Genomic DNA, 18,755 nt, shown 5'->3' on the forward strand with positions numbered 1-18,755 from the left:
TCCACAGTCTGGTTCTTGGAGGAGGAGTACAAACAAAAATGAATTTATTATAATAAACTACATTGTGCGCTCAATGTTGTAGCAGGCGATCAAAAAGAGAGCCACATTTTCATTCAGTTTAAAGGAGCAGTGTCTCCTAGCACTAAAGTGAAATAATAGCAGTGGCATTTTCTGTTGGTTAAATTAGGTGATTGACCCTATTTTTATATAAATCAGACACGTATAAGAATTTGCTTTATTAATTTCTATTTTTATATAAATCAGATAAGTATAAATATTAAATAATATATTCAATATTTTGTTTTTAACTTTTAATGGCTCCATAGTAACAAAATGCTTTGGAGTGTTACCTAATCTGTTTTATGAGAATACTGTACAATATAAGTACATCACATTGACAAGGTATTTTAAAAGAAATGTCAGGTGAGATTTCCCCTTGAAAGATGCAGCTCCTCCGAAAATAAAAGACAGGGGAGTGTACAATCTCGCATCATTATCTGACAAAGATGAAACCACATAAATGGTCTATAGAGGATTGTACACTTCTATATGTACACAAACAAATTCAAAAGCATGTATGCTTACAGAGTTTCATTTTTTATAATACAAGCATGCATGTTTTAGAATAGGATTACTCTACTGAGAAATACAAACAGAGGAAATGATTAGAATGATTATACAATAAAGAGCACCAGAAAGATCAATAGAAGGGCATCTACTCATTGAGAACAAGGGAATTTGTATGGAGCACACGATCTTCCTGTTTCCCATATATCTATGAGTAGTGTGGCAGGACTATCCCGTATGTTTTTAGCACCTGCTGAATACCTTATTGAATTTTTCGAGAAATGTTGAGTGCAGCCTAGACCCATTTCTTGGGCATCTAATCTTTTACTGTCAAGGTGGCATGTTGGAAGATGAACATAGTGGAAATACGTACAAGTATGCAGCCGCGCAAGCATTTGCAAGGTATGCTGGTTTTCATCACACCTCTCCCATCTCCCACATTTTCAGTCTCTGTTGCCAACATGTCTTCGTCTTCTGTTGATCTGCATGTTGGGTACCTCGGGGCTCTGTTCTGGGAGCTCTCCTTTTCTCTCTCTACACACTATCCCTTGGTGATAGTCAACTCTTCAACTCTTTTGGCATTGGATATCATCTCTATGCAGATGATACGCAGATATATCTATCCACCCCGACCCTCACACCTGCAATCCAGTTCAGTGCCTCTGATTGCCTCCTGGCTATATCCCTGTGGATGGCACTCTGTCACCTTAAACTTAATTTGGCTAAAACTGTGCTCCTCATATTTCCCCTAAACCTGGCCCGATATCCAATTTTTCCATCACCGTAAATGGTTCTGACATCTATCCTGTTGCCTTGGAGTGACATTTGACTCCTCTCTTTCCATTCACGACATGGCTAAAACTTGTCGCTTCTTCCTCTGTAATATTTCCAAGATCCGCCCTTTCCTCTGTCACACTACTGCTAAAACTCATGTATTTCCTTCCCCTCTCCTGTCAGGCTTATTGTAACATGCTGCTAACAGGTCTCCCTGCCTCACAACGTTCTCCTTGGCAATCTATCCAAAATTCTGCTGCTAGAATAATGTCACTTTCTCCCAAAACAGTCTCTGCTCATCGCCCCTTCTAGTCCCTCTCCTGGCTTCCCATTAAGTTTTGGATACCCCAGAAAGTTCTTCCCCTTACCTCCAAGGCTCTCCACTAAACTGCTCCTCCCTACAGTAAATGTCCACTTTGATCTCTCGCTATGCCCCTGCTCGTCTCCTGCATTCTACCCATAACTGTCTCCTTCCCACCCCTTTCACCTCTACTGCTCTCTCTCGTCTTAAACCTTTTTCCCCTCACTGCCCCTTACCTGTGGAACTCCCTCACACTCAGTATACACCAAGCACCTTCTCTCCCCACCTTTAAGAGAAACCTTAAAACTCACCTCTTAAATGAAGCGCTCCAATTGCCAAGACCAGGGGTGCGCAAACTGGGGGGGGGGGGAGATTTTCTGGGAGGGTTGAGGGGGCGTGGCGATTACAGAGGCCCCATGCTCTTCCCCAAAGCATTTAAATTAAATGCCGGGGAGCGGGCGTGAGGCCTCTGTGACTCACTTATCTGATCTCTGGCAGCTCAAATGACGCCGCAGGGGTCACGACATCTCGTTGCCATGGCGAGGTGATGTCACATGATGTTGTGACATCAGAAACACTGGCGATTAGGTAAGGGAGGGGGGTACGAGCAGGGGTGGAGAGAAGGCACAGGGGGTGCAGACTAAAAAGTTTGCGCACCCCTGGCCTAGACTCATGGCTACTGTCCCACACCCACAGTCACTCCTACCGACGACTGCCATCTACTGCACTTATTCCCTCACCGGCTGTCTCTGTAAGTCTCCCATCATAGCACTTAGATTGTAAACTCTCCAGGGCAGGGATTTCCTTTCCTATTTGTTGCACTATAATTCCATGTACTGTATTGTCTCTCTTGTAAAGCGCCGAGTACATACAGCTGTGGGCACTATATAAATAATGTAAAGATATACATACATATATATTTTTGATACTCACTTGCAGCCAGTACGTGTGCATTGACCACGGCCTGAGCAGAATTTGAGGCAGGATGGTCCAACATAAACTGTAATAGAAAATGTGTTTGCAAGTGAGCTGGATTTACACAAATATATTGAATTGCATGGTAGCGAACAGATTTGCCAATATATCACTACTCACATTTTAAAAGTCACAAAAGGCTATTATTATTATATATTACTATATGATGTAAATCATATAGTGTAAATAGAAACAAAAAAAAACTATATCTGGGTAGTATTTTGTAAGGACAGGCCATACAATAATACAATGACAAAGCAATATCTTATTATATATTAGTGAAAGCACTGTATGCCTGCCTGTCTGCATCTTCCTGTGTCCCTAGGGAAGTCTCATTGTTCCCTTGGCCCGCCCGCCACCGCACACCTCTCATTGGCCTGAGGCGGAGTGACGACACACACACACACACACACCTCCCGCTCTCTTACCCGCCGGTCCCGGAAGCTCATCTCACGCTCCCTTACCCTCCGGCCCCAACACACCTCACCTGCAGCCTTCACCTCTCTGTCCTCTCCCCCCCATCACACTCACCTCCCTCACCCCACCGGCACTCCACTCACCTCCCTCCACTCACCTCACCCCCTCCCCGGTGTGCTCCACTCACCTCCCCCCCTCCCCGGTGTGCTCCACTCACCTCCCCCCCTCCCCGGTGTGCTCCACTCACCTCCCCCCCTCCCTGGTGTGCTCCACTCACCTCCCCCCCTCCCCGGTGTGCTCCACTCACCTCCCCCCCTCCCCGGTGTGCTCCACTCACCTCCCCCCTCCCCGTTGTGCTCCACTCACCTCCCCCTCTCCCCGGTGTGCTCCACTCACCTCCCCCCTCCCCGGTGTGCTCCACTCACCTCCCCCGTGCTCCACTCACCTCCCCCTCTCCCCGGTGTGCTCCACTCACCTCCCCCCTCCCCAGTGTGCTCCACTCACCTCCCCCCCTCCCCGGTGTGCTCCACTCACCTCCCCCCCTCCCCGGTGTGCTCCACTCACCTCCCCCCCTCCCCGGTGTGCTCCACTCACCTCCCCCATGCTCCACTCATCTCCCCCGTGCGCTCCACTCACCTCCCCCCCTCCCCGGTGTGCTCCACTCACCTCCCCCGTGCTCCACTCACCTCCCCTGTGCGCTCCACTCACCTCCCCCCCCCTCCCCGGTGTGCTCCACTCACCTCCCCCCCTCCCCGGTGTGCTCCACTCACCTCCCCCCCTCCCCGGTGTGCTCCACTCACCTCCCCCCCTCCCCGGTGTGCTCCACTCACCTCCCCCCTCCCCGGTGTGCTCCACTCCCCCCCTCCCCGGTGTGCTCCACTCCCCCCCTCCCCGGTGTGCTCCACTCACCTCCCCCCCTCCCCGACGGCCGGACAGGCAGTGGGCAGGCAGCCTTTAGCTGCCACGCGGCACCTAAGATGGCGGCGCCCGGAAGGACCCCCTTCCTCCCTCGCGGAGTAACTAAGATGGCGGCGGCCGGAAGGAGAGGTGACGTGTGTGTGTGTGTGTGTCACTGTGTGTCACTGTGTGTGTGTGTCACTGTGTGTGTGTGTGTCACTGTGTGTGTGTGTGTGTGTGACACTGTGTGTGACACTGTGTGTGTGGGACACTGTGTGTGTTTGTGTGTGTGTCACTGTGTGTGTGTCAGACACTGTAGGGTGGGGACCGGAGCTATGCATGGGGGAGGGGGGGCCGGAGCGGAGAGAGAGGGGGGAGCAAAGAAACATACAGGGGGAGTGGAGAGGAGGGACCCGCAAATTTTAAGCAACCCACCCCCCCTCCTGTCCACTGCCCCCCTCCTGTCCACTGCCCCCCTCCTGTCCACTGTCCCCCCCTCCTGTCCACTGTCACCCCCCTCCTGTAAACTGCCAACCCCCCACCTGTCCACTGTCACCCCCCCTCCTGTCCACTGTCACCCCCCTCCTGTAAACTGCCAACCCCCACCTGTCCACTGTCACCCCCCCTCCTGTCCACTGTCACCCCCCCTCCTGTAAACTGTCAACCCCCCTCCTGTCCACTGTCACCCCCCCTCCTGTCCACTGTCACCCCCCCTCCTGTCCACTGTCCCGTCCCCTTCCTGTCCACTGTCCCGTCCCCCTCCTGTCCACTGTCCCCCCCCCTGTCCACTGTCCCCCCCTCCTGTCCACTGTCCTATCCCCCTCCTGTCCACTGTCCCCCCCATCCACTGTCCCCCCCATCCACTGTCCCCCCCATCCACTGTCCCCCCCAATCCACTGTCCCCCCCCATCCACTGTCCCCCCCATCCACTGTCCCCCCCGTCCACTGTCCCCCCCGTCCACTGTCCCCCCCGTCCACTGTCCCCCCCTCCTGTCCACTGTCCCCCCCATTTCCCCCCCTCTCCCCCCCCTTTCCTAGCGGGAAATTTAACTCACGGGCAACGCCGGGTCTCTCAGCTAGTATATATATATATATATATATATATATATATATATATAGATATGGGAAGGAGCTGGCACTCCAATAGTAAATGGTATGGTCTGGTGCATGTTCCATAAGAATAAGTAGCACAGAATGATTCCCCACAAAGAGAAATCATGAAACAGCACTCAGCATAAGATGCAATAATACAACGTTTCGGTCCAGAAAGAACCTTCCTCAGGGAGGTGCTGCTGGACAATGGCAGTGAAAGATATTTATAACCAGAGAAACCCCAGTGTAGTCAATCAGAGGAAGCCAATCAGGAAACCACAAGATATCACATCACAAGGGATCCTCACTGACTTGCGGCGGCCATCTTGGACAGCTGTGATCAGTCCACTCATATATATATAGATATATATATATAGATATCAAACAAAAAGCAGAAGCGCATGCCCCATAGTGTATTACCGATTTAATACAAGAATTAGGTTGAAGAAACCTTAAAAATGCACACTCACAAACAAATGTTTTAAAATCGCATTGTAGAAAAACCTATGACAGGTAAGGGTTTCTGCTTAGCTGTAACTGCAGGGCCACACTGGAAGCAAGATGATTCTGCTCCCTGCTACAACCTCCGGTCTGGATGGCCTCCTCTGGGCTCAATCACGATGGAGCAGTGTCCCAGGGGTGCACCGTGAAGGGGAACGGACTCGGCGTTCAACAGCTGATGTAACAAGCAGGCAAACGGCTGAGCAGGGAAATCCCAGAATCGTCCGCAATCGGGAAGTGGGACTCAGTGCAGCGCATCAAATCACGTCACCGCTGAAACCATCAATCAGAGAAGCCATACGCGTTTCGTCACTGGCAAGCAAATTCCTCAGGGGCATACATCTTCAAGCCCTCTGGTGAGCAGGTTGAGATGACAGAAGAAGGATTTTGAGGTCTGGAAGCTCCAAGTCATGAACGGGCACATAGGTGGCAATTACAAGAAGGTCGTCTAGCACTTGGAGCAGGGAGGAGTGCATTTGGGCAGCTGAAATTCCAACTGAAAAGCCCTCTTCAGCATCTGTGCATCACACATGGGGAGAGGGCTAGGAAATGAGCCCTAAACAAAGTTTCTCCCAATTTTTCTGTCTGGATAACTGCGTCTAATGGGATCACCTTTACTGCGGTTAAAATCTACGAAGTTGCATGATCAAGACCTGGACAATCCTAATTGCAAACTCCCAGAGCATTGCAATGCAATTGTGGCATGAAAACGCAGGCTTTATGACATTGGCATTGCAACCCTGAGTGAGACCTGGAAAACGGGTGAGGGCAGGTTAAGAAAAAAAGCAGGTAGCAGATTAAACCCTCTTCTGGACAGAGTTAGTTTTGCCGCCATGCACAACCTCATACACCAACTCGGCTATTTGGACGGGAGCCGGCTTATTCTTCTCTGTGATTTCACTACCAGAGTCACAAGGGACTTGAACCTCTGGAATGAACACCAGTGGTTTAGTGCAAAGGAGTGGGAGTTAAATTGACCACATTTCAATTTGAATTCTAAGCAACATATACTTTGACAGCAGATAAGAACCACTTGGCCCACCTAGTCTGCCCATTTTCCTATGTTCTGTAAAACCTCAGACCCCTAGTTGATCATTGGCTTTCTTTTGTATTTAGGGCAACCTCTTGTTTATCCCAAACATTTTTCCATTCCCTTAATGCCCTGTCTGTTAGGAGGCTATTCCACGAATCCACCACCCTTTCCGTGAAGACGTGTCTGCTCACATTTCCCTTTAGTCTGTCACCCTTGAGCTACAGAGCATGACCTCTTGTTCTAGCTCTTCTCCTGCTCTAAAATATACTTCTCACCTATTACTCTGCTGAAACGCTTTATGTATTTGAAAGTTTCAATCATATCCCACCTCTCCCATATTTCCTCTAAGATGTAAATATTAAGGTCCTCTAGTATTTCCTGAAGTTTTATGCTTTAGATCAGCGGTGCGCAAACTGGGGGGCGCGCCCCCCTGGGGGGGCGCAAGATTGTTTAGGGGGGGCGCAGGAAGCAGCGGCGATTTTGCCAGGAGCAGAGGGAAAAAAGCCGTCTGCAGCTGTAATTTTTCTTTTGGCCATTAGGTGGCGCTGTGCTGCGCTGTGCTACAGTACACAGCAGCATCTCGTTGCTTCCTGCATCATCGTGTGACATGGGGAGAGGGGGTGAGTGAGACTGGCACATGGGGGAGTGAGACTGGCACATGGGGGAGTGAGACTGGCACATGGGGGAGTGAGACTGGGACATGGGGGAGTGAGACTGGGACATGGGGGAGTGAGACTGGGACATGGGGGAGTGAGACTGGGACATGGGGGAGTGAGACTGGCACATGGGGGAGTGAGACTGGCACATGGGGGAGTGAGACTGGGACATGGGGGAGTGAGACTGGGACATGGGGGGGAGTGAGACTGGGACATGGGGGGGAGTGAGACTGGGACATGGGGGGGAGTGAGACTGGGACATGGGGGGGAGTGAGACTGGGACATGGGGGGGAGTGAGACTGGGACATGGGGGAGTGAGACTGGGACATGGGGGAGTGAGACTGGGACATGGGGGAGTGAGACTGGGACATGGGGGGAGTGAGACTGGGACATGGGGGGAGTGAGACTGGGACATGGGGGGGAGTGAGACTGGGACATGGGGGGGAGTGAGACTGGGACATGGGGGGGAGTGAGACTGGGACATGGGGGGGAGTGAGACTGGGACATGGGGGGGAGTGAGACTGGGACATGGGGGGGAGTGAGACTGGGACATGGGGGGGAGTGAGACTGGGACATGGGGGGGAGTGAGACTGGGACATGGGGGTGAGTGAGACTGGGACATGGGGGAGTGAGACTGGCACATGGGGGAGTGAGACTGGGACATGGGGGGGAGTGAGACTGGGACATGGGGGGGAGTGAGACTGGGACATGGGGGGTGAGACTGGGACATGGGGGAGTGAGTGTGAGACTGAGGCATGGGGAGGGTGTGAGTGACATGAGGGGGGTGAGTGTGAGATGGGGAGGGGGGTGAGAGTGAGTGTGACATGGGGAGGGGGGGCTGAAAGAGCTACATGGGGATGGGGATGAGAGAGACATTGGTGGGAGGGAGACACTGGCAGGAGGGAGAGAGACACACAATGGCTGGAGGGAGAGTGTGAGAGAGACACCGGGTGGAGGGAGATACAATAGCTGGTTGGAGAGTGCAAGAGAGACACTGGGGGGAGGGAGAGGCAATGGCTGGAAGGAGAGTGAGAGACAATGGAGGGAGGGGGACACTAGGGGGAGGGAGAAAGAGAGAGAGACACACAGGGGGAGGGAAAGAGAGTGGGGGGAGACACTGAGGGGAGGGATAGAGAGGGACTGGAGGGGGAGTGAGAAATACAGGGAGTTGGAGAGACTGGAAGAGGAGTGTGAGACTGGAAGAGGGGAGAGAGTGAGAGACAATGGGGGGGAGGGAGAAAGAGACACACACTGGGGGGAGGGAAAGAGAGTGGGGGGGGGAGGGGGAGACACTGAGGGGAGGAATAGAGAGGGACTGGAGGGGGAGTGAGAAATACAGGGAGAGAGGTCCTGAGGTGTTCTAATGTGGCGGGAAGAGAGAGATTAATAATACAGCAGAAATGGGAACGCTATTAGACAAATATTATAATATTTATTTTTAAGTTATGTAATTTGTGCTATAAATACTTTTTTTGTAGACGCGTGGCGGGGGCGTTACAAAGCTGGTTCGCCCTCAATGGCTGAACCAGCTCACGTGCGCTGACGTCATGTGATTTTGATTACATCAGGCAGGGGGGGCCCGAGAAATTTCATGGATGAAAAGGGGGGCTCGGCATAAAAAGTTTGCTCACCCCTGCTTTAGATCATGTAGCATTTTAGTGACCCTTCTATGCACAATCCCCATAGGTCCTTCCAGGTATATGTGAAAGGAATATATACTTCAGCGCATGGAATCAAATAGATAGAGAACCATATGTCTCAGAGGCCAATGAATTCCAAATAAGACCTCCCTCTAAATGTGTGTGGTACAAAATGTATTTTAATAAAAAATGAACAATAAATTTAAATAAAACAAAACTTGATACTTCTTAAAAAAACAATAATCCCAGCTGGGTGCAGATTACACCAACACAATATTAACTCTTAAAGCATTAGAAAAAATAAAACATTTATCTTAATATGAACTTCTAAAAGAACAGGCACTTTTCACTTTAGAAAAAACCCTTGCATATATGTATTTACTATGCATGCATATGGATAAACACTTTAATTGTCCACAATAGTAGTGATCTCTATGTTAACTTTGTACGTCCTCCGTGGGGGAAACCATTAAGAATTATAGATCTCTTTTGAACCACCTAGGCAGTACAAGTTAAACTTTATGCAGATAATATCTAACACCTGACTCTAAGCAGAAATCACATGAATATGTTGTATCAGTATACCAATAGAGTCCAGCTGATGGTGTGTGTCAAAATAGTTGTTGAAAGAAATAATAATGCTAATTTCCTTCGTTTTTGGCACGCTGTAAATCTGAAACACTTAATGTTTATTGCTGAGTTGGTTGGTGTGGGTGATAGAAAAAATAGTCAAACTTTATATTGTTGGTGCTTCTAGTATATATTTGCTGGGTAAGAGGGATGAGGTGAGAGGGCAGTGAAACATACTGTAGACCTCTTTGAGGGGTATCTTGCACGCTGTTTGCGGCTCTCACTGAGTGAAAATATAAGATAGGGTGCATAGACAGGTATTGTATTGTTGGGTATTAACCCTTCGCCTGGAGCCTCCCTGGCTGTTCACACAGACCTTAAAGTTTCCACAATAGTGTATGATCTCTCGGCGGAGAAACACCACGACTCCACTTATCAGGCACAGACTACGGTTACCTTTGCTGAGTATCTGTAGGATACTACAGGTGGGAGCAGTTCTCCTCTACTCCTTACCGCTTCTGGCTTGGTGGGGTGGTTTCTGCAGGCGATTTGAGGGTGCTGCGACCCACTGGCTGCTCCACTTCCTCCGCTGTTGTCCGGGGCGGTTCTCTGTTCGCAGGTCTCTCGGCGGTCTCGTGGTACGCCTCCAACCGGCGCTGTTGTCCTGTAGTCTTTCCCTCTTACGTCTTATGTCTGCATCCTACACCTCACATCTCTTACCCTAGCCGTCCCCCGTCGATCGTATACTTCCCACAGTATGTCGGAGTGTTGGCGCCAACAAAAAAATATGACATAAAGTTGGATGAATGTGTCCTCTTCCTCGCACATACACCACCTCTCGCTGGTTAGAAGTTTCAAGTGTTTGTAAAATTAACCCTACGCGTTTCTCCTGTCAAGGGCTTCGTCAGGGGTTGTGTTTCTTTGTGTTCAAATGACTCCTCTTTATAGGGGCCAACATCTTGCCAATATCAATGATAAGCATGTATTTTTTCAAAGCCATCTATGGTCCAACCTTACGGGGACCAATCCTCTGGAGACCTAAGAAGTAGGTCTGAGCAAAGAGAGGAAAGTTGTCGTTGTAAGGAACACTTCAAAAAACTTCTCAATCAAAACTCTACTGTAAACAAGAGTTCCACCTCGCACCATCTAGTAAGAGAGGAGCTTGGCCTCTGTCCAACCTCTGATGAGGTGCGGAAAGCCTCAAGCAGATGAAGAATAACTTGGCATCTGGGGTGAGGGAATGCCTGCTGAAATCTTCAAGAAGGGGGAAGATAATCTCACATCACAGCCCCACGCCATGAACTTGAAAACCCGGCATATTCTGGAAACCTCAGGGATGCTATTATTGTGACAATATTTAAAAAGGCGACAAATTGAACTTTGGAAATTACAGTCTACAACAGCAAAGATCAACCGTAACAACCGTCATGAACCATCTCCTTCCACTTGCTGAAAAGTTCCTTCCAAAATCTCAGTGTATATTTAGGTCATCCAGAGGCCCAACTGACATGATCTTCACAGCTCGCCTTCTGCAGGAATAATGTTAGGAACAACATAAACCTCTCTATATGGATTTCTTTAATGTAACAAAAGTCTTAGGCTCTATCAACCAAGAAGCAATGTGGAGGGTCATTTTCAAGTACGGATGCCTACCGACATTTGTCACCATTCTTTTCCTGCTCTAAGGATGATATGCAAGCTGTGATTTGGGAGTGGATCATATGTCTTTACTGAGGCATACAAGAAAATGGGAATGGATCTTAACACTCAAAAGACTAAGCTCTCAATGAACAGTCCCCAGGCCTGGCAATTTAGAACCACGGTGAGACTCTGGACAACATGGAGCATTCCCCGTAACACAGTAGACCATCTTTCACAGAAGGCTGACAATCACAAAGAAATCCAAATCTGCCTCATATGCGCAAGTGCAGCCTGAGGAAACGAGTGTTCGAAGATCACAACATCAGATATGAAACCAAGCTCATGGTTGATTAAACAGTAGTGATCCCCACAATGCTGTACGAAGCTGACACATGGGCAGCGTATAGGAGACACTTAAAGACGCTGGAAAAGTACCCTTATTGCTGCCTGTGGAAGATTCTTTGAGTACAGTCGGAAGACAGATGACAGACACACCCACATTAGTATCCTTTTGTGAGCAAATTCCACAGGCATCAATGAGATAATCAACTTTGCTGGGCAAGCCGAATTATCCATATATCCCACTACAAACACCTAAAGCAATTCCTATTTCCCCAGCTCAGTTATAATGTATGCTCAAGGGGAGGGCAGAGAAAGTGCTTCATGGACATCCTTACAGCCAACAGGAAGAACAATAACATTGACACCAACTTCTGGAAGACTACTGCCCACGACCACCCCATTGAAATGAGATATAGATAAATAGTTATTTACCTTCACAGCATAGACCCAATAACCTAGCTATATGGATACTACTGTATGATATTATGGCCACAATTTGACCAGGATATGTACTGTATATGATTAACATGTGCTTGGTAATTGATCCCTCATCAAGAAGGAATTCCTGTTGAATAGACAATTTAGAGAAGAACACTATTAATATACAGTATATTATAGTTAGTAAAGTATATACGTACATAAAGTCATGTACGTATACATACGGTCTGCATTTGGATTACCTTAAATAGGTGTTTGTCAATGCAGTTGTCGTTATTTTTGACAATAAACGACATGTTATGTGTGATCTGGGGAGCATCTCTCATCTGAATCACTTATTTAATATACTGTGACAAGACGTAAGAGCACTTGACATTGGAAATGCATGGCCTTGTCTACATGAAATGAGCTGATAGCTTCTATTCAATTCACACGGCACCTCTGCAATCATCACCTCAGCTGGCAATCTGATCTCCGAAGCCAACAATTAAATACAAGTAGAAGTGTTGCTTCGCCTCCTGTTGTTATTGTACCTTTAGAAATTGTGGAGGCAAAACCATGTACTGTACTGTGAAGGGAACTGCTATACTGTACACTACTGAGTTTCTGCACAAATACTGCATTTTATATATAATCAGCATTATAATTAGTTTTTTTTGTATCTGAAATAAACAATACTAGGTAGTTTAACTTATCAGTGAGTATTTTAAGCATCATTTAAACCAGCAATGTAAGGCTGGGATAATACTTTAACATCTTTGCCGACAGCACTTGCTCTGAATTTTTCAGATTGTTTTCAAGCACTTGCATCCTAATCTCAGCTGTTAGGAATAAAGTGATAATAAAGATGTTAAATGATAGACCCAGGACTAAAGTAATTATCAGACTTTAGTGCCTGACCTCTAAAGGAAGAAGCTTGGGGGATTGAGTTGAGAGGTGTCATGCTGGATGATATAAATATGGGACTACCTACAGTATTATCATCATCTCATTATATATATACTGTATATATATATAGATATATATATATATATATATATATATATATATACCTAAATGTCTTTATGCAGAGGGTTCCTTCACAAAGGAGCAATGTACAGTATTGATGGTTCCTCTATCACTAAAGTGTTAAACATGTTATTTCCCACTTTTGGATTGGGATCTTAATACTAACTATTATCCAGCGCCCACATGTTTCCAAGGATCGGTCCATTCTGCCTCCATCGTAGCCTTGTGTCCCTGGTCAGAGCTGCATTCGGAAGTGGAATAGTAATTCGGCTCCACCTAAAATTAAACAGCCAAAACCTTTAATTAAAGGGCAATTTGGATTGGATTGTTTCATAAACTAGCGAATTTAAACAGACATGTAGTTTGTACTTGTGTGTTAAATAATATGGTTCTGGACTGTAATAGTGACTTTGTGGTTAAAGCACTGGGCTCTGCAATAGGAAACTGCTGATTGATTTTGCCAGCTCATTCTAAAATTGGTCAAGGGGCTATCTCCTTGTGACTCAGATATTTAAATGAGGCTGGTTGATATTTCGTACCAGGGCTCTATGTGCTTTTACTGTATATTTCTATTAGTGATAGCATTGTATAAGAAATATATTGTCAGCATGCAGAATGTGGACTGGATGTTGCAACATGACCCTTGACAAGCCCCTTTGTATACACAAGAACGTCTTGCATGAAATATTATTGTGTATGCAGTAAACCTACTAGAAAGTGTATGTATATTGTATATGTAACAGCCTGTGTGCTCCAATGACAAATATTGCTGTACAGTTCTGTATATTGTGCCAATTACTGGCATGACAAGCAGTGTACATTCCACCAACACGTTCTTCAAAAGTTCTCTTAAGGATTCCCTTTGTTCAGAAAGTGCAATGACTTATTTGTACTTATACTACATTATAGAAGTGAATAGTTTCCAGTTGTAGTTTGTGGACTAGCTTCAGCTCGCAGATTGTTCTAGGCCGGTCCCTTGAAGAATGTTTGACTGGGTTACTGTACTTAGCAGTATTGAATCCTGGGAGTTGTAATACTATACAATTAAAGCCTATGGGATTAATAACTTTTGGTGTACTTACATGGCTGGTGCTATGTGGAAACACTTTGGGCTTAGTGATAAAACTACCAGAATGTCGTTTTTGAACAGTAAATGGCAATTTTTGCCATTAAAGTAATCTCTCCGTAATCATTGAAGAGTACTTGAAAGTCCAAATCGCGCACACAGTTATTTACAGATGCAGCCAATGTTACTGCTCCAGCTGATGCAACACATCGAAGTAGATTTAACCTGTCAGATTTGATACAGTTCCACCGAGAAAAATAGTAATGCGTCATTTACTGTAACACAACATTTGTGAAACTTGGATGCATTGATGGATGCAAATCATGTTGACTATATTTGTAGGTAGCGATTTGGTTCTTCCAAACTCCATACTGTATGTAGCATTCACATGGAATTGAATAAAGTGTGAGACAGGAATGGTCACATGAAATGTCATTTTTTTTCTCTCTCAGGGTGGCTAGAATGATAATTCGTCCATGGGAATGTACACAAATAGAATAGGTAAACCTGTGTTGTTTCTACAAAAGCAGTGCGAGGTGGAGAGACTACACTAACAGTAATCTCTCTCTCCTTTATCTCACCAACACTGGTTTACCCGTTCTACAATATGGTGCGAACCAGGACAACGACAAATCGTGGCCTAACTACCACTTTGGTGATGATAAATAAATGCAAATGAGTATTTTTAGTTGTTATCATTAATACTGCATACAGTGAGACGTTACCGTTTTTATCCGTCTCCCCTGTTGGATGAATTTGCAATGGTTTTCTGACGCTTTAATGAATAGGCCACTTTGTGTAAGCATGGAGGGATATTTGTGCTTAGAGGCGGAGTGAGATGGAGCAGCTCTTGCAAGGCCTGTGCTGCCCCATTACAGGAATCTAGGGTCTACCAATCCCCACGTAAAGGTAAAGGCTGAGAAACACTGCTTTGGCTTACCCGCTGTAGTTGTCTGATGAATAGATGGTGCTGTGGGGAAGATGAGACCCTGCACACAGCTCAGGCAGACATTCAGAGTGAAGTAAGGACCAGGTACGTCCGTGATTAGTTGAAAACTCCAAACTGACACTAAGACAAAAAGTTTGTTTTACAGTTTAAACGCAAGCAAAATTCAATGTAAAATGCAATAATTACAAAAAACTACAGTACAAAAATTTCTCACACTGTAACAAATAAATAGCACACATGGAATGAATTTAGTTTGGCATTGATGTTTTATTAAAGTGAAGAATACTATGTATTTTTAGTGATAAGCAGCTCTTGTCAACCTGCAAAAATGGAGTAAAACTTGAATAATTGTTATAGCATTCTGCAATATGTGAAATATTCAGCCTTTTCCTTGTTAGTGCTCTAGCATGAACAGATGCCATTTACATGAAAAGTAATAGTATATACGGAAAACGGAATCCACAGTATCTACAATCACCTAAGATTCACCAACAACCCTTGCTTGAATATTTGAATAACTCTGCTAGCATACAGCATTTCAGTCAGCTGTTAAATGACAGGATATTATTAAACTTTATAGACTCAATTATTAACAAACGCGGTTGTCTGAATACTATGAAAAGGAGAGCTATATTTTGAATGCCTTTTTTGTAAAATGTTTACTTCGGCCTTTATCAATCTGCTCCTGAATCGAAGTAAAAACTGCATTTTGCTCTTGCCTCGGGCACATGTGGAAACACACTCTGTTTTCTCCATGTTTAATGCCACAGCATGGAAAGTGGGGGGAGAAGGGAGAAGGAAGGCACAGAGGAAAACGAGGGAAGGGTATTAGAAAGTAGGGAGAGTTATTCATTAAACCCGTGCTGATCACAAACAATCACACAGAAACTACCATAGGAGTCAATGGGAGTTTCCGTGAGATCTACCCAGTTTATCTGTCCATTATGTTTCTTTTTGTGAAAGTAAGTTGGTCCTCCTGCCTTCTCTAATTGGGTGGCCAACGTGCTCCAGGACATGCCATTTTAGTTGGGAGACGCTGAGCCTTATTCCGTAAGCTGCAATAGTACTGACTTCAATGGAATTTACAGTGTACAGAATAAGGTCCATTGTGTTTTTCAGACTAAAAGTATGTTCCAATCTGAGTGTCTCCGCCTTTATTCTCAGGGTCGTAATTACGTATGATTAATTGTGTTCAAAGATTCTTTGTTTGATTTGTCTCCCAACTAAAATGGCAGAAACATATTGAACAGATACATTAATTTCTTTAAAATTATAAATAGTTGCGATATTACATAACCTTTATTCCAGAGGTAATAGATTAAGGCATTGATCCTTATGGTTATCCCAAAGAATGAGCCACCAAACATACAGCACACTTGTTTTATTCGTTCTATTACTAAGATACCCGTATATCTTATAAGTATGTACGTCTCGGGTCAATTATTTTGTATCTATAAATTGAAATTGCTAGTTCTTTGTAACAGATGTGTTAATCTTAGAATATTTAATCTCCCTGTAGCCAAGTATGCTTAGACTTTAAAAATTTTGGATTCCTATGTACTAATTTGTGTTTTTTTCCCATCAAAATGTGTTATATGGGGTCATGAGGCTATATCACTAGTATAGTATATGAGAATGGAGTTTGAGCTGTAAATGGTAATACTGTATTGCCCAAAACGTTATCTCTCCGTATTCAGTATTGACATGGTATTCAATCAAGTACGAGACAAGAATGGACAGATGCAATATAAAAAAAATATTCTACCTATCTCAGGCTGGCTACGTTGATAATTTGGCCATGCATGGGAATGTGCCCAGAATAGGTTAGCTGTTGTCAATTCTATAAGAGCAGTGGGAGATGGAGAAACCACCCAACACTGTTCTCTCTCTCCTTTATAACACCAACAATAGATTATATATTCAACGTGTGGCGCAAACAGGGACACTACTGTATATTATATCTTACTGTTATATAGTAGTATAATGTTGCCCCAGGAAGGGTGTTTAGGCCTCCCGAAGGATGGTGGTACCCTTGTTTGCCTTAGTTGTTAGTAAAGCATTGCCATGCAATGCTTTACTAGTCTCTAAAGTAGCCACGGACGGTTGGTAGTGTAGTTTTAGTAAATTATTAACCCCTTAGTAACCCTTAGTGGTCAGCTAAAGATGCGAACCAATGACTAGCAAACCGGACTGGAGTTGAGCTCCTCTGATCTAGCCTATGTATATATTGGCTATTAAAATGGCCATTATATACATGGGTAAGATAGCCATAATGCAATGTTGAGGGTAAAGCAGGCACTGAAACAGAAAAGAGGATCATAATGAGTACAAGTGCCGCTGCTCCATAATAAAAAGGGATATCCAGCTCAGTTCAAGGAATCAGCAATCAATTAGCGAACAGTACAGGCACAATACACTACTACTGTAAATTGAAAAATATTTAATTAGCCAGAAAATCCAACGTTTCACCTGAAACTCAAATTGACCAAAGCTGACGGTTGCAGATGAAACGTTGGATTCTCTGGCTAATTAAAGATTGTTTGATTAAGTAGTTTTTCTGTCTGTACTTTTCTCTACCAGATAATGCCCTAATGCGAAACTGGGGTAGGTGATAACAAATGGTGGTATTTTCTGGCAATAGCCAGGTACCGATAAATATCGGAGGTTGATGACTGGCATGAAAATGAGTAAATTGTGTAGTATTTACTCATTTTGGTGCCAGCCAATGATATTTTTAGCACCCTCTGTAAAAAATGCTTTATTTTTAGCAGTAACAAGTTAATAACTTACACGTTAAAAATAATGCATTTTTGCAACCTTAGCACAAATGTGCTATTTCACCTTTTGATGACTCTAGGCCATAAACGCTTAATACAGTACCAATGCTTAATTCTATACATGTCCAGTCATTCAACAACCTTTATCCCTCATCCCTGGCAGGTTTTCCACGTTTACTATGTCTAGTTTGTGCCCATTGTGTCTTCTAATCCAAATGATCAGGCAGTAGGAAAATCATTCTGCACAGTACGTCATTTCCTATTGACGTTTTTAAAGGAGCAAGTCTAGATAGCACATTTAAAAATAAAGTTTTAAAGTAGGAGTTCTCCAGAGCTGACCCCCGTTAATTTCAGCTCTGGGGACCCCTTACTTCTGGAGATCCTTACCTATGAAAGTAGATGCCGGTAGCTGGCTCACCAAGCGGGGCTTTCTGATTTGAAGCTCCTGCGTCACATGGGCCAATAGGAAGCCGCACCGATGACATCACGGCTTCCTATTGGCCCGCAGGTCCTGAGCTCTCTGAACTGCAGACATTTTGTGAACCCTGCTTGCCGAGTGGAGCAGCTACCAGCATCTAATTTGCAGGTGGGAAGCAGGCTGGAAGCAGGGGGTCCCCAGAGCTGAAATAACTGGAGACCCCCTGCTTCAATTCTATTTATATAAAAAATTTAATTCTCAAAAAAATCCGCCCCCTTGGATTACCTCTTTAAAGGGCATTATATTTAGGCAACACGAGACAGCAAAATTAATTAATTAGTTGAAAATAAAATGTTTGTGTGCACCTCTGCTATAAATAGAAGAATGTTTGCTGGTCTCAGGTGAGTAACCATGTTACTATTGAGTGATATGGGATTTAACAGGTTTAAAGAGCAAATCCCTAGGTTTTCTATTACTTGGATATTCTTTAGCTTTGTTTATTACTGTACCTGTTTCCAGGTTGATGAGATCCACAGCCCAGATTAATAGAAAACTGTATCATGTGTGATTCAGTAGAAGGAAGAACAGGTAACACATGGAAAAAATCGACAGCCCAGACATTTAGGTTGTGCCCACGATGGTTTTTTTGCTTGAGACAAAACTTAGTTGCAGGAGTCTGCAGGTCTGGATTGA

General features: G+C 45.2%; 1 protein-coding gene across 4 annotated transcripts in view; it reads right to left on the bottom strand.

Annotated features, from left to right (window-relative positions):
- The window catches only part of RELN (reelin), a 483,994-nt gene that overhangs the window by 176,248 nt on the left and 288,991 nt on the right, over positions 1–18,755 (bottom strand). For all 4 annotated transcript variants that reach the window (XM_075599655.1, XM_075599652.1, XM_075599651.1 and 1 more), the window contains exons 14-17: positions 18,572–18,755; positions 14,859–14,987; positions 13,019–13,128; positions 2,576–2,642 (exon numbers count right to left, since the gene is read on the bottom strand). The exon at positions 18,572–18,755 is cut by the window's right edge and continues 25 nt beyond it. In XM_075599655.1, the coding sequence (XP_075455770.1) occupies positions 2,576–2,642; positions 13,019–13,128; positions 14,859–14,987; positions 18,572–18,755 (490 nt within the window). The remainder of the gene's footprint in view (positions 1–2,575; positions 2,643–13,018; positions 13,129–14,858; positions 14,988–18,571) is intronic.

This window comes from Ascaphus truei, chromosome 5 (genome assembly GCF_040206685.1).
Source record: "Ascaphus truei isolate aAscTru1 chromosome 5, aAscTru1.hap1, whole genome shotgun sequence".
Classification (NCBI taxonomy): domain Eukaryota; kingdom Metazoa; phylum Chordata; class Amphibia; order Anura; family Ascaphidae; genus Ascaphus; species Ascaphus truei.